The sequence below is a fragment of the Toxorhynchites rutilus genome, chromosome 1 (genome assembly GCF_029784135.1).
Source record: "Toxorhynchites rutilus septentrionalis strain SRP chromosome 1, ASM2978413v1, whole genome shotgun sequence".
Taxonomy (NCBI): domain Eukaryota; kingdom Metazoa; phylum Arthropoda; class Insecta; order Diptera; family Culicidae; genus Toxorhynchites; species Toxorhynchites rutilus.
The window spans coordinates 166062805-166088983 of NC_073744.1; the positions used below are offsets into that span (position 1 = coordinate 166062805).

At 41.1% G+C, this 26179-nt stretch overlaps 1 protein-coding gene across 7 annotated transcripts; it reads right to left on the reverse strand.

The window, feature by feature from the left end:
- Positions 1 to 26179, reverse strand: LOC129767027 (ubiquitin carboxyl-terminal hydrolase Usp2). 7 transcript variants are annotated; one of them, XM_055767654.1, is made up of 11 exons: positions 25595 to 26177; positions 14355 to 15049; positions 12588 to 13079; positions 11926 to 12142; positions 11713 to 11859; positions 9193 to 9415; positions 8978 to 9130; positions 8741 to 8913; positions 8522 to 8674; positions 1058 to 1136; positions 1 to 982 (listed from the first exon to the last, which is right to left on the reverse strand). In XM_055767654.1, the coding sequence occupies exons 2-11, from the start codon at positions 15006 to 15008 to the stop codon at positions 913 to 915; spliced, it is 2361 nt and encodes a 786-aa protein (XP_055623629.1). In that variant the 5' UTR covers positions 15009 to 15049; positions 25595 to 26177; the 3' UTR covers positions 1 to 912. The 7 variants fall into 7 exon arrangements, with proteins under 7 accessions (XP_055623629.1, XP_055623625.1, XP_055623610.1 ...); XM_055767650.1 differs by having other exon boundaries at positions 12588 to 13094; XM_055767635.1 differs by having other exon boundaries at positions 12588 to 15049; positions 25595 to 26179.

Here is a 26179-nt window from a genome sequence, read left to right on the forward strand (position 1 = left end):
TGAAATTTCACTATCGGGCTCTTTATTGGTATCAACACAACGCAACGCAATGGTTACGTTCGGGACACTTGTTTCCACAATCCCAGTTCCTCCCGACTCTGTGTCTCGATTCAACGGCGTAAAATTTAAATAATATTTCTCTGCTCTGGGTTTTTATTTTGTTTCTACTTTTGCCTTCGTTTCGTCTCAACTCTGGGAGGAAGTTTAATCTCGGTTACATTTCTGACTAAACTTTTTTTTCATTGAAATAGTTTATTAGAATAAAGTTAACAACAATCTGCTCAGGTTTGTTTTTTTTTTGGTTTTCTCTCTGAGAAACTGGGATGGATGAAAAAAAAAACTAAAGTATTATGAGGTGTGTGAGGGTGTGTGTAAAAATAGTCAACAACAAAAGCTGTGGCTTTGTCAGGCCTCATCTCGTCATATTACGATAAATATTAATGTTCTGTTTTTTCTGTTCTCAATAAATAGGAAAATAAATATTATAGATCTAGTTGGTTTTGTTACTTATCTGTGGCTTCTTCTTGCAATGTCACTCCCTAACTGTGATATACTTCATTTAGTCATCTCATTAAAATTGTTTTCACATTTCGTCTCGCTGCTAAAATTCCTTACTGCCGCTCGGATGGTAATTAACAATTCTCACATAGTTATGTTAGTTTTTTTCCCTCTCCAGGCGACGGATCCGCCTTAGAGCTGTCTCCTATCTGCTAATCAAATGTAATACACTTTGCTTCTTCGTATGTTAATATATCATATATTATGTTAATTGTCAATTGAACGTGTTGTATGCTTTGCGTATGACTGTTATGTCTTCATTTTTGTCCGAGAAAGTAGTTTCATACAATCTCAAAAATTTTTTTTGTCTGTATATCTGCACACGCGCGTTCTTCTATCGTAGATTCAGAGTTTTCACGCTCGCTCGTAGAATAATACGTAGGCACTGGATGTTACCAAACTTCTTTCGGACGTCTCGCTGACACTGAAAATTGGAAAATGAGTAAGAGTGTGTTAGTTAATGTGACTTGATTGTTTTGTAACAGTTAGAAAAACCTACATATTATCGTTGAATTCGTTCCATTCCTTGCTGACTGGATGCTTGCAGGCAGCAATGTAGTGGCCGCCGGCAGTGGATCCTAGTAGCAAAAAGAGTGATTTTTTATTATTTTTATGTTTGGAGAGTACTCAGTAAGGAATTCATGTATTAAAGTTTTGTTAATTACAAAAAAACGCTCCTCGTTTCACAATGGAAAAGGAGCCCATTGAATCTCAAATCAAATATTTTTGTCGCATTCATAAGATCTCTTATGAATACTGAATACTAATTGAGAAACAAAAACGCTTTATTCAGATGGCCAGCTAATATTCAAGCTCCAATTTTGTACTCGAGTCGATATGAAGATACGACTTCATATCTCATCTCATCTCAATCATCACAATGGTGTCGCGAACAAGGCCATACAATTTCACTTCAATTTACACATCGTCACTCAATAATGAGCTAATCGCCTATCAATGTGCTTCAAACTCGTGCACACTGAAAATAGTGCTACTCTTTCTCTTCACGTCCAATAAAGAGAATGTCACTTCACCTTCATACAGTCTCGTTTCACTTTACGTCCATTTCATTCATTCTTCACACCGCACAGTGGTCCCTGAGAAAATTTAGACGGCCAAAACCCAAAAAATTAAGTTGCATAAAAACACAAAAAACCTACTGTTCCTTATTCAAGGATGTTCAAGGCATCTAGGATCAAGTGTTTCACCCGATTCCGCGCGCGCCTCATTGCTCTGGCAACGGTGCCACTATTTCGCATGTGTTTTTCTAACATGTGTTTTGGTGGAGTTTTTAAACGAATTTTTTGGCTCATTATGATTCTTGAAGCATTTTTAACGGAGAATTTACATTTGTTGTCAGTTTCAAAATTCGGTTGGTTGTAGTATGTGATAACTTCACACAAAGTGTGTATATATATTTTAAAAATTACGCTACAATGATATGCTCCCTTTCAATATACTCCCCTTGGCTCCTCACACACCTTTCTATACGTTTTTTCCATTGTTCGAAGCAGTGCTGAAACTCTTCCTTTGTGGTGGCTTTCAAAAGCCACGACGCTTTTTCCTTCGCCTCTTCTACGAACTGAAATCGGGTACCTTTCATCACTGATTTGGTCTTGGGGAATAGAAAAAATTCGCATGGGGCTAGATCTGGCGAGTACAGGACATGTTCGAGCATGGCATTCCAGTGCCCTTATCGGCTAAAAATTGCTTCACCGACTGCGCGTTATGGGCAGGTGCGTTGTAGTTCGTGTTTTTTGTCACACATGATTTCCGACACGCACTACAAACCACGTTCCATTCAAACCACCGCTGCTCGCAAACTACACCCAAAATTGATTTTTAGTTCATGTTCTGTTATCCCGATTTATGACATTAAATGAGACATAACATAACAGAAAATGTCATGACTCACAAATACTGGTAAGCATTTGTATAATATACATGGTACAGCAATATAAGATTAATACGAGCGAGCGAAACAAAAGACAAATAATCTTTCCGCATACTTTGCCACATACACGGCCCAGACCGAGATAGATATTGTTCTCCTTCATGCGCTCCTTTTTTACTCTTAGAAAACACTTCCCAACTTCATTTTATAATCAGGTGCAATATTATCACGTATTTGCTGAACAACTACTGAAGCATCATTAGCCATGTGGATAGCATGGTCGTGTAAAATAGCTTTGCATTCCAGCCGGCCTTGGTTCGATCCCTATTGACGTCGTATTTTTTTGGCACAATCCCAATTTTTTTTTGGCATAATCCCAAATGAAAAGAAAACAGAAAGAGATGTCTGCACGCATACATACAAACCATTTTTAAGCTTTTGAAACAGCTCATTATTTGCGCATTTGACTCTCCAGCACACTAAATGGCATCATTTCTGCCAAAGATGACATGTTTTCTGCCAACGCTAGTTTGGGTGTACTATAGTGAAAAAAACGTGTTTTCGTACGTTTATAGCAGACACTTCAAGCTACCGAACGCACTATTCGTTTTTTCCCCCACCCCAGGCGCACTATTTTTTAGGCGCATTTTTTTTAGTTTTTGAGTTATGATTTTTCAAAGTTAACCGATGGTTCGAAAAATCAATTTTTCCTCTTTTTTTTGGTTTTTTGGTGAAACAGAGTTGAAAAATGAACTCAGCGTATCCGAAAACCCCAGTCTACCAAAAATTGGGTTTTTAGATAAAAAATCTGTGTTTTGGCCGCCTAAATTTTCTCAGGGACCACTGTGCACCGATGCGAAACTATCAAATCGTCAAATGAAAATGAAAGGTTTTGTATATCGGATGAAAATGTCTCATTTCGAATGAACATTTCGTTGGAGCTCGAACTGTATTTATGAGACTAATGAAAATGACAATGTGTGCAGTATACTAGCAGACGGTCCCGGAAAAATCCAGTTTGGAGAAATGAAATCGAATGAAACTTTCAATTGAGAGCTGTCCTTTCACATGTGAAACTGAAAGCGTCGTAAAGCCCATTCAAATGAAAATGAGTAGGGCACCTTCAATCATCAGGTGTCTGGTTTCAAATTCAAAGGAAACGACAGCAGAACGAAAACGAAATTGAAGTATCGATGTTTCAGCATGCGTAGTGGATACACACAATTGAAATTGAAATTGACTAAAGAAAAAGGAAGAAGTGAAAAAGTCATTTTCGTCATTTAGTTACGAAATTGTCAAGCTCTGGTCGCGGGCCGCAAAAATAGACCCGACCGCTTAGGACGCAGGACTACGCATTCGTTTCATTAATTTGCTTGTTTATCATTTAGGATATTATTTATAAAAGCAACGAAAGTAGTGGAAATTTTCGGTGAGCCTGAAAAGAGTTACCTTACCTTTGCGAGAACAATACACCAACTGATCATCAGGTATGGGCAAAATCGCATCAAAATTCATTCACAACACTCATCCACAGATAAAACTCACCCTTCTGTTCTCCGTTTATGCCTCACAGAAAACAGACAGAAAACATTCACCTAAAATCTTCGCAAAGTTCATTCTAGATTTGAACGGAAAAATACTGTCTCGATTACGCTCATCTATTCTCAGAGAATTTTGTATTCCCTCATTTGCCTCTTGGAATGACGTTAGATGGTGATAGAATCAAATTGGAAATTTTGATTGAGCCAGCGAGTGTCCCTGTAAAATCATTCGTTTTACACTCAAATAGCAATCATTGAGCCTCGATCGCGGCAGTAAAATATAGGTAGATAGTTGAGATCGAGTTGTTTCCTGTGCGCTATTGCAATGAAATTTTTTTGTTTCTAGTATGAAACGATCTAAGCCATATTAACGCAAGTTATTGGTGAGCGGGAAGGTGGATTCATTGCACTTGAATGCTGACAAGGAAAAGAGTAAAAGAGAAAATAAAATCATACATACACACAGATTCAGTCTATTTCGACTCACTCGTTATTTTGTTTCGTGCGATCTTTCCAAAGGAGTATCCATTCATTGTATGTTGTTTTCCACTTTTTGTTTTGTTATGTTCACTATCAGTCCCGAAGGAAGATGGTCGGGGAGTGTAAAATGATTCATCGTGCAATCTCATGATTGCTTGCTGCATTCTTTTCGCCATGATTATTCCAAGCAGATACAAGAGTGATTTATAATTAGGTGGAGAAATGAGCGAATGAACTTTTCCATACTTGCTGGTCATATGTCGCAATTTGTTTTATTCTGTTACGCACTTCCGGCGGTCTTTTTCGCATTCAACACACACACACACACATTCGTTCACATGCAATTAAATATGTGAACCCACCCACCCACTGTTATTCCACATTCCTCAACCACTTCAGTATAGCTTTGGCAACCCATAAAAACAACAAAAATGGCAATATTTGCAAGTATCAAGTGTCATGTTGTTTAGTATTCCTCCTGTGGTATCGCTCCTATAGATATCGTTCGTGCATCTTCATTCAACCAGCACCAAACAAGCGTCCCACGGAGAATATCAAACTCGTGTTCACTCTTGGAACGAAGTGCACTAAACTCATTGACCATGAGAGCGGTTTTTGAGCACGACGCAGATCTCAGATACGAAACATCGCTACTCACTTGTGGGATGGGCGTCTCATTTTACACAAACACACATCAAATTCTAGCGCTCGTTTTGTCTTCGATCGTTCTAAGTAAAGCATAACACATGGTCTTTCAGATTAAACGCTCACTCAAAAAAAAAAAAAATCGAATAGCTTCTTATGAGAATTGTTTCTTTCGCTCGGTCGATGGTAACACTGAATTCCCCGCTTCGGGACTATAATATTCGGCTACTGGGCGGATGGTTCTTAGTGTCAAGATTAGTGTCAATTTACAAGAACGTGTATTTTTAGTAAAATCGTATTATTCGAGCAACCGAAGCCTTAAAAAACTTTGTCCTCTTTTGGTAAGAATTTCAACACTTCTCGTCGTCGATTATTTCCTCGGGGGGTAAGTGAAGGACCGTTGCTATGTGAATAAGCCACAAATTTTGGAAGAACTTAACCTTCTCAGGACCATAAGATGTCGAAGACTAAATTTGCCAATACAACACAATATTTTAGCTATTGTGGGTGTAAAGTAAGAGAATATCACCGGAAAAACATAGCAGGGTGTATAGTTTTCCGATAATTTCATGGGAAATATTTTTCCCTATGGACCATAAAAGTAAATAAGCGAAGAGTTAGGTTTATTATATCGGTTTTTTCTGTATTGCTCTGTAATACAAAAAACGTAATGAACATGATCAGGAAAGTAAAATAAATAGTTAGTTGTGGTATTCTACGAAACAATTTCGTTTACTTGTGGAGCACAAGTAGACATTGCACATAACACATTTATTATGTGGTCTGAGTTAAGTCAAACCGGACCATGTTTGACAGTTCTTTTTTTTTATTCGTTCAGAAACACATTTGCTGCCTTGGACATACGTTTTCTTCTGACCTTCAGTAAAAAAAATTATCGATTCAATAATAACTGAACAATCGATAACAATTTTTGTAGAAGGAAAAACTATTTCCCTTGAGCGCGAAAGGGTTAAGGAAGAAATAAGTCTGATTTTTAACACCATCGAAATCGTAATGTTAGAGTTGTGCATGAAAAGTTTTGTTCACCGTTTAAAATACGTTATCCAAAAAGGGGGTGGTCACATCGAAAATGTCCTTAAATAGGCTTTGTTTTCGTTCTTCAAAAATAAAAATCGATTCACTTTTGTAGAAGTTATTCACATTTGTTGCGTGAGCGTTTAATCTGAAAGACCCTGTAACAACAGTGCTGTAGGAATACGGTGTAGTGTTAGAACCTTAGAGCTCTTCCATTCCAAAATGGAACATCGCGAGAATGACCGTTTATTTATTTATTTTTTATTTTTTTATCTGTATTATAGTGACTTTCAACTCATTTGGCTGGTTCGTCACTTTTACTTCCATTTTTGGAAGAATGTCGGGAGTGAGAATTGAACTCGTGACCTTTAGCGTGAGAGGCATGGATGTTATCACTACGCCAGATCGCCTCCACCTGACCGTTTATGAGAAAACGTTTCTTGAATACTCGGTCAAAAACGTTAACAAACACACAAAGCCAAATACTGGTGGTTTGGAGCAACTTAATATGTACATACACCTACTATCGTTTTGCCCTTCTCAACCATAATTTTGGTCCCAAACCCGATAGAGTAATCTCTATAAGACTAGAAGGCACGAAGCCAGTTTTAGGATGATAAAATTTGAATGAAAATTTCTGCATAATGTTATTTAATTACTTGAAACACGAGTCAGGAATCTTATTTCATTATTTCTGACATTTTTACTGAAACGTTTCATTATATTTTTCGTATGAATTTTTTTAACACACACACAAAAGTGTATTTCATTTAAACAGAACACCCATTTAATATGGAGAAATTAATTATCATTAATGATTTTCATTTTTAAAACAAAACAAAATGTATTGATTTTTAGGCGGAGTCTGACGCTCCCCTAGTAAACGAAGCTCAATGCCGTCAACGCGAATGGCTCGGCTCGATGTGTTGATTGTAATCCTAGATGTACAGCGTGTGAAGTGTTCGCTCGCGCCCACAACTCGAGGGGAAACGAAGATGAAACAAAACGAGCAGAATAAGCGATGTTCGCTGCTTTGGGTATTGAAGGAGACCGAAGATTTTCCTCAGAGGAGATGCAATATCCATACGCTAGCTACAGCGTACTTACTGTGCATGGGTAGAAGTTAATGGCGCAAATATTCTCTTTTCGTTATCCCCTTCGTTGTTTCTATTCTCACGGCTGCATAAGTTGTCCGTTATTGGCAGCACGGGTAGGTAAGCACCCAAATGGACAGACCAAATGTATTGGGAAATGGGGATGCTTCTAATTTTCATTAATTTAAACCATTTACAGACTATGAGATTCTACGTATAGCATATCAAACAAATCTTAGATAATTTCTAATTCGATAGGAATGCAAATCGTCAAAATCAGTTCGCAGCGAAAACAGGTCCTAACGTTAACTTTATTTCATAAAAACATGACCTGTTTTCTGACCTTAATGAAAGACGTAGTCCTACGTCAATAAAAAAGAAGAATGATATCCAAGATGCAACCGCATTGTTAACGTAGGACTACGAAATTTTAACCGGAGAGAAACAAACATATTCAAGAATGAAATTCTTTATACAAACTTTTGGTTACAGTGACAAGAACTGATGAACAGATGGTTTCATTGAATGAGAGACGCATACGTTTCGCGAAGCGATAAAACGCCAAACTGAGCAGATTTTCAAATTACCTCTCAGAATCAACATGTACTGTGGATTGATCGCTGTCTAGAGCGGCATTGAAAGACTGAACTTACTGAATATCCGAGTAGTTTTTCAGTATCTATCAGCAAAGATACATTTCCAACGTTCGTAAACAATCAAAACAACCGAAAATCCAAACCAAACCGGATGTGTGGTGAGGTGGCGGCTTCGACAGCAACCGCGGCGGACCAAATCAGTCTTCCAGTCGTTCTGTACCGAATAAAGTTGCACCATTGTGTGCGATATTTATCATTCCATATTCATCCAAAACAGTTGTGACTGACTTCAGCATTGAGGAAAACTGCTCTCTGGTAGCTTTAGCGAGACTGTGACGTGATTAGTGATGATTATGATTTGAATTATGGAGGCTTTAAAATTTCACAGATTCTTCGCCACTAGTCTTGATAAAGGCCAATTTAAAAAATTGAACTCAAATTTCGACGTCAAGAAAGACTATTTGGAAGAATCGTAAATGCTGTGAAAGTGCGTTCTCATTATTGTTACACACACAAAATAGACACCAGATGGGCCAACCAGAAGAGTCCGCCTAGTTGAGAAAAACTGCTCTACTCCTATCAAACATCGGACAGTGGTGTGGTAGGGATTCTAAACCACTAAATGATACTTTCAGTAGGTTACCATCGCCCAGAATCAACTAGAATCACTCATCTTACCCATGTGGTTAGAGATCCCGTACAGTGAGTAGTACACCGGTCCGGTATTGTCTTCGGAGGCATAAGGCTGCAGATTGAGTTGACGTTCGCCCGTGGGGAACTCGATGACGTTCGTTAGCTTGCTCCATCGGGTCTCCGAGAAGCGTTTGAGATCTGCCAAGAGTAAATAGTGGTAAATCATAACCTGTCGCAATTCATTTATCGTATCTTATATCTTACGTATCACTAGATACTTGGGGAATCGTTCAATGGTAAGGCTTTTGGTGCATTTTCTGCGAGTTTTGCACCGCGAACAGGTCGGCTGATCGATTCCGTCCATCACTTCCTCTTTGACAAACATATCCAAGCAGTTCTCCAGCTTGCAACGAGAGTTGGTCGACGGCAGGGGTAAACTGGAACCAAATCCGACAAAGTTGAGACTATAATCGATTTATTCAGAATCGCTCTGATACTCACCTCAGATCCCAGAACGGATCGAACGTCACACTTTCCCCGTTGCAAAACGTACACTTGAGTGTGCTGCGCAGCAGCCCAACGAACAGATCTTTGATCACGGAATTCTCCGATGTCGAGTACCACTCCCACATCATGGTGGCCTTGATGCGATTGCTGAAAATGAATTGTGGAATGCGTCAAGCACTCGCCAGGCAGGTGTACCGCTTATTACTCACTTCAGATCGTCATCCTCGAGGGCCCTCGAGATGGGCTCTCGCTTGACCGACACGTTGAGAGCGATGTGCAACGAATCAATGAAAAATCGCAGGAATTCCTGCGCGTCCTGCTGGGCCGATCCAGAGTACATCCGATGTTTGTTCGAGAAGGCGTATTTCAGCTCCGAAGGGTTGACGCTTCGCTGGGTTCCGCTCCACATGTCCTTGATCAGCTTGGTGTACTCTGAAAGGGGCGGCAATGCGAGACGGTAAATTATTCGGCAAACTTGTAGTATGTATCCCATGATGTAGGTTCCACCACTTCAATATTTGAGTCGGATGAGTTGTATTATAGTACTAGCAGATCCGGCGAGCTTCGTCCCGCTCAAAATTAATTTTTTGATGCGAAACTTTCGAACATTTACGTTTTTACTAAGCGGAAGTTCGTGTATTCAATCCCAGGACAATTTATTGATTGATCTACTGATTAGCCTTTTTCAAGGCTAGAGGCATTTTTTTTATTCTTTATTTGAGAGACTTTCAGCCTCCTGGGCAGGTTCGCCTCTGTAGTGACGCCCGCAGACATTGCCGCAAGGTACAACAACTTGCAATCAATATTCATAGAACATAAACATAAAATGACTGCATAAATTGAAATAACAACAAAAAAGCACAATAAAACATTTTTTAAATAATTAGACAAAAATACTGGTTTTCTCCGATTGCTACTTGCTTGCTAGACCAGATGGTAAGGATGTCCTCGGACCATGGCTCCAGGCCAGTGGAGAGGAAGCTGTACCGTTGAAGATGCTAAGATGTTATTTTTCCCCTTCATCGTGGAGGGAAAGGAACATGGTTCGTCGTGGCTGATCTGATTGTTCATGCGTTAGATGCGGTAATATTTCGGCATCTTTGAGGTAGCAGAAAAGCACTGCTACTCCCGCCGGGACATCGCTTAAGACCTCTCGTACGTTCCCGCTTATTCCGTAGAAATTTCGCAGATCATCATATTTCGATACAAATAGCATGAACGTCTTAGGGTCTCGTAAAATTGAACGGTTTGCCCCTCTACTCTAGATACTTCTGCACTGATGTCCTGAACATATCAGAGAATGCTGGGACTACCGCTCTTAAAGTTACATTAGAGATTCCATCTGGGCCAGGTGCTTTCTTCGTTTTGAGACGTTTCATAGCTGGAACTAGCTCATCGTTCGACACCTGTCTGCGTTCAGTGTTATCAATTTCACCCAGGTCGTCGAGTCGTGCTGCGGGAATAACCTTTCCACGATAATTTTTAGTTTTTCTGGACACATTCCGGAAGGGTGTCGTTGGGCCCCCGAACTTCGCCATCACCACTCGATAAACATTGCCCGGAATAACTTCCTGAAGAAGATTAGATTTGCCCCGCTTCATCGTCCGTGTAAGAGTGGACCTAGCCTCTCTAAATTCCACTATCCGCTCTTCTCTGGTGTCGTTGCTTGCTCGCTGGAAGCACCTTCTGGCGCTAAGGCAGTTGACCCGAAGCACGCCAAGTGCCTCACTCCACCAATAGGCTGTAGGTCGCTTATACCTGGGTTCCCTTTTTATTGGCATTGTTGTTCACATGCTTTTGCTGGCGTTTCTGACAGTTCATCCGCGTGCATGTTCAAACGTCGCTCTCCACACGTAGTGCTTCGACGAAAAAGTCTTCCGCGCAGATGGGCATGTCATATTTATCCGCACTGCCACGGAGTTTCGTTGGTCAATGGTTCAACGGATGGCTTGATGATCACTGTGGATGTATCCTTCACATACCCTGCACCTCATTTTCATCATAAACGAAGAGCTGCGGAAGGTCAGGTCGATGATGGGCTCCCGACCATCTCTGCGAAAGGTACTAGTGGTGTCCTCGTTGTCAAATTGGCCATAGCTTCTAGTGAACTGATTCCTCTCGCTTTGGTGCATCTGCTTCCCCACACTACTGCCTAAGCATTGGAATCTCCTTCTGCAACGACTCGGTTTCGTTCGGCGGGCTCCTCGGTGAGCACATCCAGCATGTAGTGGAACTGGTCTATCGTCGATCTGGGAGATGCGTAACAACTGCAGATGAAAATTCCGTTGATCTTTGTGATCTCGAAACCCTGGTGAGACCTCGAGACTACCTCCTGAATGGGATATCGGCCCATAACTTGAATGATAGCCATTCCTGCTTTATCGGTCACCCAATTGCCGTTACTGGATGGAACGTGATACGGCTGCACGATAATTGCAACATCCCTGGCCCTGGCTTGTCCGTACACAGGGCAATTGGAGACTCCCGTCGTATGGTCATTTTTGTCCTCTTTTTCGCGGAGCATACATCTTGGTTGCTCCTTGCAGTCGCTGAAAAAGTGTCCCTCCATTCCTGCACATTTCCTGCACAGTTTGTATCTATCTGGCCACAAGCAGTCTTTCGCCATGTGGCTGAAGTTTAAACACCTGAAACATTTCTCCAGATGCTCGGGAACAGGAGGAACGATTCTGAAATGAAGTTGAAAAGAGCAACCATAATCGTTAACTTACCGGTAAGAATTTTGTGCTCCTTGCTGGTTCCCCGCTCGGTCGAGGACTGATTGCGGAGGAAACTGGTCAGCTCCCGGGTGTGACTCAGGCACTGTATCACAGAGTTCATGAAGCAGGTGTTGCCAATGTTCCACAGACCGCAGAGACCTAGAAAAAAAAATTAGTTTAGACATCGGCATGTCGAACGCACCGCACGGCATCTCGCGTTCTTACCTTCCTTCCGGCTGCTCCGAACAGAATCACTCGACGGTTCATCATTATTGCCGCTTCGATTGTAGCTGGATTTCGCTAGCGTCGAAGTGGATCCAAGTCGAGGCTGATAGCTGCTACCAAGGGAACTACCGAAGCCCGGTTGTTCATAGTCCCGACTCCGATAGCCTCCGAGGTGACTGGTCGAATGGATACTCTTGGACGCGGTACCGGCACGGAGCTGTAGCAAAACATTGTAAACCATACATTAGCGAACACGAGCGGAGGGGAGCTGCGTTAGAAGCGGTGTGTGTATGTGTGTTGCTGTTTTGTATAGTTGTTCGTGCGTGTTTGTTTACGGTGTCTCGTGTGTTGTGCATGTGGTATTGAGGTTTCGCTCGACAGCATTTGGAAACAAAGAAAGCTTACAAGCAACGCGCACAACAAAAATAGAACTCTCGTAATAGGTTAGGTTTCGAACTTGGGTAAATGAAAAAGAAACAAGTGCATCTTCTGTTGAATAAGATGCCAATACAATCGGTTTGTTAATCGAATTAGTACCTCCCGCTTCGGGTTCTGGGATTGGGTTGGAAGCAGGAAGCTCGAACACAGTTTGTGTGTGGAAATTGGCGGGGTGTGTGTGTGGTAGAGAAAACTTTCCAAAGAGAAAGACTGATACTACTTACGTAAGAAACTCTTTCATCATCGATTGCTTTGTTGGGTTCTTTGTCTACCGAATTGGCACCGATGTTCGCCGTTGTATCTATGCCGTTATTGATGCTGCTACTGCCATTCGTTTCATTGTTGTTGTTCACGATGCCATTTACGCTGGGTCCATTGGGAACATCACGTTCATCATCGCTGCTGCTGCTGCTGCTATTGCCACTCTCGCCATCATCCAAATTATTGTTGTTGTTGTTTGAGTTGTTGCCATTCACGCTATTGTTATTGGCGTTGGTTGGGCTACCATTGGTGCTGCTGTGGCCGCTACTGCTACTTGTGCTGCTGCTTGTGTGGGTGTGAGTTATGATGCTAGACTTGGGTTTGATTCGAATCGTTGCCGTCACGTGGCACTCCCCATCGCTCAGGTCATCCGTGGTAGAAACGGTGGCCACCAACCTGGGGCCGTCGGTGCCGGCGGACGTTCCATTTAGCGAAGGGCGCAGCTTGATGGTGGCCTGCGTGATGGATTCCTCCAGTTCGGAAGTGATGTGCAGCGATTTCATTGCGTCGGCGGAACGAGAATTACTATAATAAGTACTGGTGGTGGTTGAAGATGGACACGAAGAGGAGGAGGAGGATGCAGTTGTTGTTAGCGACTCTGTAGTTGTAGTTGTTGTTGTTGTTGTAGTTGTGGATGATGTTGTCGTAGTCGAAGATGGTGAAGATGGTGATTTGAAAAGAGAAGTAGTAGCATTCTTTTGAGTACAATCGGCAATGGCAACAACGGTTGCTGGAGAGGATGTAGAAACACATGGTCTATCGAGTGGTTTTAGTTCAACGCCTGCTGTGGTGGTGTTTGTGGTAGTGGTGAAGGACGGCTGCTCTGCGCTTGACTTGTGATGATGATGGTAATGGTTGTGGTGGTGGTTGTTTTGCTGATGTTTCGTGTCATCATCCTCATGATCTTTGGGCTGATCGGTGCTGATATAGCTTGGTACCGGTGGTAGGAATGGTTTCACCTTGGTCATTTCCAGCTTTGTCAGGTAACTCGGGTGCCGTCCGTGGTTTGTTGGTTCATCAGCATTCGAGTCCAGCAGTAGACTGTTGGTCGAGCCAATCGTGAGCGTCGGACGGACGACCGACGCCGACTGGGTGGTGCTTCGTTTGAACGCTATATCGGAGGCACTTTTGCTGAGCTCACGCTTCACCAGATCGCATTCGTTTTTGAGGAAGTTTTGATTCCGGTAGCCTGAAAGGCCGAGCAGTTCTCTTCGGGGTTCTCTGGGGAGTGCACTCTTCGGTACCGGAGGCCTACCCGGGGTCGAACTTTGTGGTGATTTGCCTAGCCCGGAGTAGCCCGGATCCGCTCGGGATGTTTTGAACGACGGGACAACAGTACCTTGGGGTTTGCGGACAGGTTTTGCCGTGGTGGGCGTGTCGTACAGCGCCGAAGATGATGACGATGATGACAGTAACACAGAAGATGTGGAGGAGGTAGTGGTAGTAATTGTAGTAGTAGTGGTGGTGGTGGTAGTAATTGTGGTAGCGTTAACGCTGCTGCCCCTAGCAGAGCTCTCGGAAGCGGCACTTAGAAAGCATGTTTGGCCAGCCGGTTTGACGCCAGCGGTATTGTTAGCTGCCGGTGTGGGTCTGCAGTTAATCTCTAGTAGTGAGTTAATAACACCTGTTGTGGTGGTACTATTTGTGTTAGTAGGGTTATTGTTAATGCTTGCGACGATGCTGGCGACAAAGTTGCTGTTCTTATCTCTAGCTTGGGGTTTGTTGTTTACCTTGCTGGTGTCCACCGGGGAAGAGGTGGACGAAGCCTTCAATGTGCACGCGGCGAGAATGCTACTCGGTTTGTAGGTCGAAACACCGTACTTTTGGTAGGTATCAGCACCGCTGAGTGCTGTACTGCGTAGATTGGAGACGTAGCTGGATGAGGCTGTTGCGCCACCTGCACACACACAATTATTGTCTCGGTCCTTAGTGTAGCGCCTGTCGGACGACCGGGCACTGCTTCGCGAACTGTAATCGGTGCGAATTGGCGCGGAACTTAACGAACTATAACTACTATAGGCTGTCGAGAAACGACTAGGTCTGCTGCTGCTGCTGCTGTCTTTTTGGTTAACTGTTGTTGCTGTCGCTTGGGCACTTGAACTACACTCTTTTATGGTATCTTTTGCCGTCGATGTGGCTAGCGTTGACAGTGAGGACGATAGCTCTGTGTCAGTCGTACGATCGGTACTGCGGTACGATGGGTAAGCGGACGAATAAGACGGTAGATCATAGTGGTAGGATCCCCTACGGTAGATGCTACTGCTGATACTGCTGCTGCTGCTGGTAGTGTAATTTCTCCGGTCGGTCAGACTAGATTTGTAGCGATAGACCGATGGAGAGATGTAACTACTTCCGCTTGTTGAGTACGCTGATATCACCGGCATATTAGACGGTTTCGCGCTTCGTACGTTTCAACAGGACAAATCTGCAAACAAGAAAAGAAAAGAACCCTTTTTTATGCTGGAAAAAACACACAAACCAAAACGCAAATAAGTCTTTCGTACATAGGGGAGAACTGTACAAAACGCAAAACGTTGGGCTAAACGTAATTTGACCCAAGCCATTATTCTGATTAGTCATGTAAAATGATAGATTTCTTCATTCATTAAACATTTCTACAGTACCCTAACAAGCCCACCGTAATAAAAATAAAATCGTCTAAAAAAGATAAGTTATATCTGTGATATAACCGCAACGTATACGAAGGACTACCGTTTGCTTTTTAATCATTTGTTTGAAGTTGCATCTGAACCAATTCTCAATGAATGAATGAATGAATGTTTTGAAAGTTTGCTGAACGTTCTTCTTACAAGTTACTACCACCACAGGCGAATTTATATTTGTTCACCACCACCATTATTCCACATAAATAGATCTTTGACAACGTATATCATCAACAATGTTTACGTGCGATCCTATCGTACAATGGTATGAAAATCAATGATGTACGGAACCCATAAGGGATCGCAATGTGTTCCCGAACACGGACGCAATATCTAGGCACCTGGAGAAACTGTCATAGCGAATACATGCAAGCTGTGATTGCTTTTGCTTGCTTGCATAAGTGTTTGGGAATCCATAGCGGACAACGCAAGGCGTGAGTACTTTCACTAGCATCAGTGAATATTTCCACATCACGATAAAAACGAAATAAATTTTATGCAAGGTTATATAGACTTTATTTCGTTTTCACTGTGAAATGGTTTCCTCAGTTTCTATTCTGCGTATGGAGTGATCATGAAAAATCTCGTGTTATTCTCACGAAAACAATAATGTATCAAGCATTTTCAGTTGCTTTTACAAGGCCACTCAAATTCCATCCGTTCGTTTCGGGACCACCAACAAGTTAGAAAGAGTTGAATTTTATGTTAATAACAATTCCATACTTATACTCATCCACCCACACAGTAACAAGAATATCTTTCAGCAATCTTTCAAAATATTCATTCATTCATGCATTAAGAATTGATTCAGATGCAATTTCAAATGAATGATTACCGAGCCAACGGTAGTCCTACGTCTACCTTGCGGTTATATCACAGATATAACCCACTTCTTGTTTTTGGAATTGGAATTCATGTGAAGTACTTGCTTTCATCGTGGAGTGAAATTACTTAGAAACATTGCCGACACTAGGGCTGTGTCTGAAACCATTTCTAACGATATGTGAATTGATTGCGTCTAATGAAAGAAGCTTTTAGAAGCTTAAACTTCTTGAGAACTGTTGAAAACGAATTAACAAAGACGATCGCTTATAAAGATGATTTTTGACGTAGAAGTACGTCTTTCAGGAAGGGTGCCAAATCAGAAAACAGGTCACGTTTTTATGAAACAAAATTAACGTTAATAACTTTTTTTCACTGTGAACGAATTCTCATGATTTGCATACTAATCGAATCGGAAAATCGGAAAGATTTGCTTGATATACTATACATTACAATTCGCTAATCTTTAAACGGTTTAAATTCATGAAAACTGGAAGAACTTCTTTTTTCCCATACATTTGTTTTGCCGATTTGTGTGCTAACCCTACCCGCATCTCGAATGCTTATAACTCGAACAGTTCTTAACAGATCGAAAGGATGTTTGCATCAATTGATAGATAATATTTCTACGCGTCTAGAACAATGAATAAAATATTATTTTTCATGAGATGAACAATTGAATAACTGTGAATTGTCAAGCGTTATCTAAACGACCTAACTGTTTTGATTGGCCCGATTTACGGTCCAGACACAGACTTCAAAATCGATGTTCCTGTAGATATGTTCTGCAAATATACATGCAAGTCGGGGGCATTTTTGTTCCCACCGAGCTGTGTTTCTCTAACACGGACTTCAAAATCAATGTGCCTGGGTGAATCCGCTTTCAGGGTGTCGACTCAAAATCCGAAAAAAATTCCCTGATATTTCCTGATTTTCCATATTTTTTTCAGAAAAAATCCAGATGTAGACTAGTAATCTAATTCTCTAATAGTACTTAACCTGTAGTTCCTAAAACATTCAATTAACTTAAACAATGAAATTTACAAACGACTGTCGATATTTTCCAATAAATGAATTGTTTGTGACTTTTAATTTAGTTAAACGACGACTGAGAAGTGTCGTAGAAGATTAAAAAAAAAAATTAGTGGGTTATATCTATGATATAACCGCAAGGTTCACGTGGAACTACCTTAGCTTAGCAATCATTCGTTTGTATTGATTAAATTCTTGATTGAATGAAACAGTTTCCAAATTCAATTGAGTTCAATATATTTGCTCTGTGAGTGAAAAAAATGAACAAATGCCGTGTAAAGTCAATTCATTTATTGTGATTGATTGTTCTTCGTTACAAGTAAATTTAATGACGAACCTTTTACGTTTGGTATGATGACTAGAACAAAATATATGTACGGAAGAATTATCAAACGTTTGATGAACCAGCCTAAGGCTAAAAATCTTTCCAATAAAGACAAAAAAAAAATAATCAAACGATTATTTTATTTTACATTTCCCTCTGAAGTTTACATCCCAAAAGTGTACATACTTCTCGAATCTCGAATTTACTTGAAACTGGGAAGTTCATTCGCTTCTAGTGGCTGCACGATTTTCCCAGGTTCCTAAGTTTAGAAGATCATGTTAGGACAGACATATTCCACTCTGCACAAAGGCAAGCGAGGACAAAAGTACTCGCAGTTTGCATTTATTTGCAGAGCCGATTTCCCCAGAATCCTCGGTTTTGAAGTCTGTGTTAGGGAAACACATTTCAATCGGAACAAAAATACCCCCGATTTGTATGAATTCGCAATGCTGATTTCCCCACGCTTCATGGATTTGAAGTCTGTGTTAGGGAAACACATTCCAGTCGGAACAAAAATACCCCCGACTTGCATGAATTTGAAATACCGATTTCTCCAGGCACCTTGGTTTAGAAATCTCTATTAGGGAACACATTTCGGTGGGAACAAAAGCTCCCCCTACTTTCGTGTGTTCTTTTTCTTCTTTTTGGCTTTAAGAGGGTTTAAACTTTTCAGTTCACTCGCCTCTAGGCTCTTTCGTGTGCTTGCAATGCCGATTTCGCTGCTTGGTTTTAAAGTCTGTGTTAGGGAACATTTTTCGATGAGAACAAAAGTCCCCCTACTTTCATGTATTTGCAATGCCGATTTCCCCGAGGCTGCTTGGTTTTGATGGCTGTGTTAGGGAAACCGTAAATCGGGCCAATCAAAACGATGCAGTTAGGGAGTTTAGATAACGCCTAATATTTTACAGTTATTCAATTGTTTATCTAATGAAAAACAACATTTTGTTAGTTGCGATAGATGCGTAGAAATATTCCCTATCAAGTGATGCAAACATCTCTCCTATCCAGTACGAAATGTTCGAGCTATAAGCATTCGAAATCTTTCATTTTTTCCTGCATGTTCTGTGTTTAGGTTTTCATTTTACCCTCCATATATTCCGGTTAGACGTAGTCCCACGTCAAAACAAAGGATTTACTAAGTTCAACGTTATTTTGACAGAACTTCAAATACTAGTACAGAATAAGACATTTTCATTTTGATTCGGATCAATTTCATGAAACTGTTACGATTTTAACGAAACGCTTTATCTTTCGGATCCCTTCTGTGCGATTTCCAAAAACTTCCGCTGATACGTCCAAAATCTGTCAAATATCATAATAGTCAATAGTCAAAAGCTTCTCGAATCGTGTTCCCTCCATTTTTTTATCGGAATCAATGATGGAATGATCAAGGACGCATCAACGCTTCATAAGCTTTAAAACCACTGCTTCGCATATCAGACGAAATTTCAAGATTTGTGTGTCGTGAAAATTTGGCGAGTTTTTTTGAATCCATCAATCCTTTGATGAACCGTGCAAAATAAGCAATCCGAAGCTATCCATATTCAAGAGTTTTTTTTTCTAAATTTTGAAAGACCAGTTGCAGCTTGCGTAATGTGACCAATTCACGTTTATACCGCCCATCAAGAAGAAGTTAGTTTAAATATATATTTCCCAGGCCTTCTTGACCAATCCTTCTCTTCTTCATCCCAAAATCTGACGTTCAGATCAATCGGTAATTTCTGTGTAGTTTTGTTCATAGACTCGTCGAAACCAACGAATATGTATAGCTTACAAAGTTTCACCAAGTCAAACTTCATCATAATGTTCATTTTATTACACCCTAGTTAGACCTTCTTAGCGTTCTGGCTTTCATGAAACATTCATCTCAATACAACCATGTCTTTTTCAGCAGTGCGGAGTGATTTGTGACACATAACTATTTCCAGGCACCACATCATCTCAGCTCTGATAGTATGATTTTCAAGCATGAATTTACCAATAGTTTTCGAAAAAGGCAAGGAAGAGAATTGGTTGTAGCTGAACTGCAAATACTGACGCCAAATGCCAGCAAAACAGCGCGAACGTAAAAGTCGTCTACTTTTGCGCTGTTTACCCTTCGGAAAGACTAAGTTTGTCTACATAGAGTCAAACTAGTCAAATACAACTTTTTTGGTATCATTAACTTTCCAATTACTGCAATAATCGGAATTCTAATTGGCGGAATTACATTTTTTTCCAGATTGGTGACGAAATTCCCTGATTTTCCCTGACATTGTTTGAATTCCCTGATATTCCCTGATTTTCAAGGATTTTCAAGGTAGTCGACACCCTGGCTTTGTCAAAACATGCAAGTCGGGGGTATTTTTCCCAGTGAGCTGTGTTTCCCTAACACTTTAAAATTAATGTGCCTGGGGGAATCCGCTTTGCAAATACATGTAAGTCGGGGATATTTTTTGGTGTTGGGTACTTTTGTACTCGCTTATCGTTGTGCAGACAGGAATATGTTTCCCTAAAACGTAGGGTAAATGATCTTGGTTTGTCCGATTTGGGGTGTTTTTACGCTACTAGTAAATGCAAATCGATTTTTCTTCATGAAAATCACACATAATCGATACGAGTTTGGGTTTGTTGAAAAGCTCCATGTCCCTAGTTGCTAATTCTACCATAAGGTGTTGAAATTATTCTAATTTTTATGTTTTTTAATGATTTTCCTAAAAGAGGAACTATGATCATGGTTTGCCCAAAAAATTATCATGGTTTGTCCGGTTTTAGAAATCACCATTTTTGAATGAAAACATTTGAATTCCCAAGTAGATATTGCATTTATCATTGCTTGAGTTTACTGCCATCATATTGATCCATTCATAATTTAGGATTTCTTCAGAATATTACCTTTTCTTGGAAGTTTTAAAGGTGTTACCCTCAACACACTCAACACAGAGAAACTTTATTTCTGCTATCCGCGAAGGACACAATAAACAAACTACAGCGCGCCAAGTGGTTGCCATAGAAATCTTGTGGACAAAATAAGATCATTGAATTGGACAACTCATGATCAGGATTGAGTTCATCAAATTGCGTTAATTTAATGGTTCGCCTATGTAAATCTGATACAAATTGTGTACAAGCATGATGTTTACAATATTTGTAAGCAGGGTTGCCAACTATAATTTGAAAAAATCAGGGAGAATGAAAATAAAAATCAGGATAAATCAGAATAGCTCATATTGGGTTGCCCGGAAAGTTTATATCGATTTTTGGGAAAACAAAAACATCATTTTCAATCAAACCATTATAACATAATTTTATATCCATAATTCTATGTCTTCCTTCCTTCGGGCGAAGGCCGGATATGTAAAAGAATTAATAAGTATGGTATAAATACTTGCATAAGCGGAGATGCCAGTGCTTCGCTTGACTTTTTGATCGTTTATATTTTTTCCGAAAAACCTACAGCATCACTACAGAGATTTGCAGAGAAATCAATATTCAAATTTCCACTGAACTCATCATCCATGCTTTGGAATAAGTCTTTACTCAACAAATAAGGAAAGAATATCAGCAGAGGAAGACTTTTTTTTTAGAATTTTCGCTAATTTTAATGATATTTAGTACGGTTATAGATATATTTACCATAGTCCCATCTTTTAAGTTTATTCAACTTTGAATCAGACGAACAAATTACGTATAAAATCTTTTTATATTGACTGTGGACTCAAAAGTTTTCTCTTGAGTAATTTTACATTCTGAAACGTATTCCTACATTAATAACTCTGGTGATACATCTACATACACATTATCCTCAATAAAGCAATGTTGTTCCCCAAACTTAATCTCGTCAGAGAATCTGGTTTAATGAAATTTTTTAGCTATGTTTTGGGAAGCCACGAGGGTATTGAGAGTAGAGATAAAAAAGTTAAGTACAAAGTTTAACCTAATGTAAGATATATACAAGTGGAGCCGGAGAACTATCATGACAGGAAACTTTCTCATGGAAACCAGTATATTTATTACAAATAATGTAAAGAGTACAAAAATCAGGAAAAATCAGGATCATTTCAGAAAAATCAGGATAAATTGAGTATTCGTCAGGATATCAGGGAGCGTGCTGAAAAGTCTGGGAAATCCTGATAAATCAAGAAGGTTGGCATCTCTGTTTGTAAGTGTTATAATCCAGAAAAGGTCTGAATATGCTCGAAATAATCATCTGGTGATCGATTGAAAGTTAGCTCGAATGAGGGGCGCATTGACACAAATAGAAGGTGTATTTTATAATTCTTTGAAACATGTGATTCCGTAAAAATATACTATAAAACTACGGTAAATCATGAAAAAGGCAATTTTATTTATATGTTTTGAAACATTCGAATACCTTATTTTACACAGGAGCGCTGAATTAGAGCATTCAAAAAAGTGGGCAAACCATGATCATATTTTCGACTGAACAAACCAAAATCATTTACCTTACTTTTGAACTAAGAAGCCTGGGAAAGTAGTCATTTCAGATACTAGAGGTGAATGAACTTTCGCGGTTTGAGAACATCGCAAACATGAGATGTGCAATAATTTCAAAGGGAAATGTAAAATACAATGATCGTATGACAATTCTTCCGTTTACATATTTTGGTAGTCCTAGGCATCATATTAAACGTAAAAGGACGTTCGTCAAATTTATTTGTAACGAAGAACATAATCTATTACTAAAATATCGATGCATTCTAAAATAATATTCGAAGTGCATAATATATAATAATAATAATATTGCATAATATTAGGCTGTCAAAAAAGTCCTGCAGTATTTTTTTTGAATTTTCATTTGTTCATAAAATTAGTTACAATCATCTGTTTTAAATATGCGCCGTTTTGTTCGATGACTTGTTCCCAACGAGATGCCAACTTCATAATACCCCTGTTATAGAAGCTCGCTTCCTTAATGGCAAAAAACTCGGATAGCTAATTTTCACAGGTCTCTTTTGTGGCTAACTTCTGACTACCTAGCTCGTTCGCCATGGACAAAAACAGGTGGTAGTCACTTGGTGCAAGGTCCGAACTATACGGCGGATGCAAAAAAACCTCCCATCCGAGCTCCCGGAGCTTCTGGCGCGTCACCAAAGAAGTGTGTGGCCTGGCGTTGTCCTGATGGAAGACAATGCAGCCTCTGTTTATCAAAGATGGCCTCTTCTTCATGAGTGCTACCTTCAAGCGGTCCAGTTGTTGGCAGTACAGATCCGAATTGAGCGTTTGGCCATAGGGAAGCAGCTCATAATAGATTATTCCTTGACAATCCCACCAAACACACAGCAGAACCTTCCTGGCCGTTAATGAGGGCTTGGCCACCGTCTGAACCGCTTCAGCGGGCTTCGACCACGACTGTTTGCGCTTCACGTTGTCGTAAGTGACCCACTTTTCATCGCCAGTCACCATCCGCTTCAGAAACGGGTCGATTTTGTTGCGATTCAGCAGCGATTCACATGCGTCGATACGGTCAAAGATGTTTTTTTGGGTCAACGTGTGTGGCACCCATACATCGAGCTTCTTTGTGAATCCAAGCTTCTTCAAATGGTTAATAACGGTTTGATGACTTATCCCCAGCTCTTGGCCGATGCTACGGCTGCTACTATGCCGGTCTTTCTCGGCTAATTCAGCGATTTTGTCGCAATTTTCGATGACAGGCCTTCCGGAGCGTGGCGCATCTTCGACGACCACCACGAACGAAAACGTTGAAACCATCGTTGTGCGGTGGAAATGGAAACTGTATCGGGTCCATAAACTGCACAAATTTTATTGGCCACTTGAGATGCATTTTTGTCTTTGTCATAGTAGTACTGTAAAATATGTCGGATTTTCTCTTTATTTTGCTCCATATTTGCGACACTATAACTCACGAACGACTTAACCAAACAAAACACTGTCAAGGACTATATTATTGGAAATACCTTTCCAACAAGCTATAGTATGACTCGATACAATGAATACAACTAGAACTACGCGCCTACAACGACACCTCGCGGAAATACCGCAGGACTTTTTTGACAGCCTAATATAATTGTGTAGTTCTACGTCGAAGATGTGCGGTCGTGTCCTAGATACAACCCCTTACAATTTTTTTTTGTGATTATGGGTCTACATAAGTGGATTAGCTATCTTCGCAGCATTCTTCATTAGTTCACCGAGCTCGTTAACCGTGTCCTCGATATGATGTCCTTCATCCAGATCGGATCGGGAAAGCTTGAAGAAATATATGTCTTGTATTTTGTCCAGTTCGTTGAAAAATTGGTGAGATTGGATGATGTCTGATGATTCATGTCTTGTTCTATGAAGATAACAACTCCACAAGGAGCATCGATTAAAGCGAATACTAGCAGGTCCGGAAACAACAACCACGGCGCTAGATCCTCTGGCCAGTATGTTGGTTCGCCGCATGATGCAATGTCATACCACGAGTAGTTATCAGCCTTGATTCCCAAAAGGTGTGTTTTGCGTTGAAGTCATCATCGACGACGAATCCTCGATACGTTCGTTCTTGGAGTTGAAAGAAGTCTTCCAGTTCCTCCTCCGAAGGGTGGTGGATCGGTGATGATTAGAGTGCTGTTAGTACTAATTTCTCTGATTTATCCAGACTACGTGGAAGTCTCTTTTTTGATGAGGACCGCAGACGTGCAGTTCAATGTGAAACACATGCTTACCGAATGTAGAGCCTATGAAGAACGTCGACAACAACTTCGTCTGGGTCATTCACTGCACGACATTCTATTCCAAAACACCAGAAACAAAACAAAACTTTTCAAATTTTTGAAGACTACTGGAGTATTTAATCAGCTTTAGATGATACAGCGAGGAAAAAACCTTAAATATCCCTTTATTACACTGGAAAAATCACACCAAACCAAAACGCAAAAGCTTCTTTGTTTATACAATGAAGGCATCCGCGGCACGCGAAGGAGCAAATATCGATTTAACACAAGTGGGGCAAATCGGTAACAACCTCAGCGAGTGAAGGATTTATCCTTGCACAAAGATCACGTCCATGAACTACGCGAACCCGATGTTTCGGGGAGCTCAAGATTTTGCACACTCGGGGAAGACTCTTGCCCGTTGTTGGCTGATGGCAGCCTTGGGGTCGCGACTGCGAAACAATAATAGCAGAAGCACGCGCACCGAATTGCTCGAATTACGTCATTCTCGAGTGTCAACAATGGGAAATCACCGCCATTATCATACATTCGCGATATTCCGGTGGCTTTTTTATCACCCGCGCGACAAGTTGGAGATCGTCGCGAGAAATTCAGCAGCAACAGCGGTGGCGATCCGACACTTACGCCTCACTCACGGCCATGAGCAGCAACACAAATAAAACAGTCACCGCCAAGGGAGAGTGACAGAGGTGGCAGCATAGACATTTTCCTTGACGTGTTTCGCGCGAGAGACTGCGGGCTATTTTTAGTTGTCCGTTTTTTTTTATTGAACCTATTTGAATTATATCACAAAAAACATGCACCCGATACAATTTGGTAGGATGAAGACCCAACGAAGACCGTTTTGCTGTGGACAAAGGAACCGAACACACGTCAAATTCGGCGATCGCACGCTGCGATTATCACCAGCCATATCACCTTGCCACCCCCATCCACTTGTTCTAATCTCACGCATGCCCCCGCCACCATCAATCCACCTTCCTGCAGGCGAGGAAAGCAGGTGGGCCGCGAGTGAACTTCGTAACTTCAGTGTGGGACCACGAGAAAGTAAAAATTTCTGCACGTCCAACTCTCACCAATGGACCCTACTCCGCAGCGCTACGCGCGGCGATGAAGCATGGAAATTTATAGTGCGAAAATTTCGCTCATTTTCCATTGTACAGCTCATGCATTCACTCCGCCCCCGCGCCGCCCCTGCTTCATCCCACAAAAATCGATACACATTTCGCTGAGGCGACACGCTTTTCCTGACGCTCTCTTTCGTCACCGCATGGTGCATTTCGTCACACTCTTTGACGCGCCGCCAATCGGTCGTGAAAAACGCCACCACCGAATACCAAACGCGAGGCGCTTTCGTGAAAAAAAAACCGTGCCGCCGCGGTGTTTGCACCTGCACCTGCGAAATATGTTCGCACAAACGTGTGATTCACACAAACACAACCTCAACCAACCTGTCTGAATTTAGAACGATCATAGTACAACACTTGCGGGAGGGTTGCGCCTGCCTCTGCGGGGATGAAGTGGGGTGGGTGGTGGTGATCTATGCTCTCCGCCCGCGGTGATGTTGTAGTAGAAGAGGCCTTGGAAAATCGATGATGATGATGGCTAATCACACGCAATCACACTGGCTGCTCTGGTTTGTCACTGTGCGTGTGTTTTGTCACGATAAATCACTTTCTGCCTCCTCTCTATTTCAGGCGCGCGAGACGGGTGAAAATTTGAACTTGAAAAAAAAATGGACCGTCCCCAATGTTGACTGCTCCGAATCTCGTGATTCACACACAACTGCTACACTCACGGTGACACGACTTCGACACGCAATTGCGAAAAATTGTCCGTTTGCTCCGTTATCTCAGCGCATAAAAAAAGTCCAGGAAATGTCACATTTATCCTTGCTACCGAGTGGGTGGTGGTGTGTGTGCCCCAATTGCCTTTTTTGTCTATTTTGTACAGAGAGGAATAATTCGCCACGCGATTGGGGCTTGCGCAAGCAAAAGCAGTGTACAGAACGGACAGCTAGAGACGACTGCCAAAAT

Bases quoted from the DNA above. Each gene is read 5' to 3' on its own strand.
- LOC129767027 (XM_055767635.1), bottom strand. From the start codon at position 15,008: ATGCCGGTGATATCAGCGTACTCAACAAGCGGAAGTAGTTACATCTCT. The intron at 9,416-11,712 runs GTAAGTTAACGA...CGCCCCTTTCAG, and splicing joins GGAGCACAAAATTCTTACCG to AGTACACCAAGCTGATCAAG. The intron at 8,914-8,977 runs GTGAGTATCAGA...ATTTGGTTCCAG, and splicing joins GATCCGTTCTGGGATCTGAG to TTTACCCCTGCCGTCGACCA.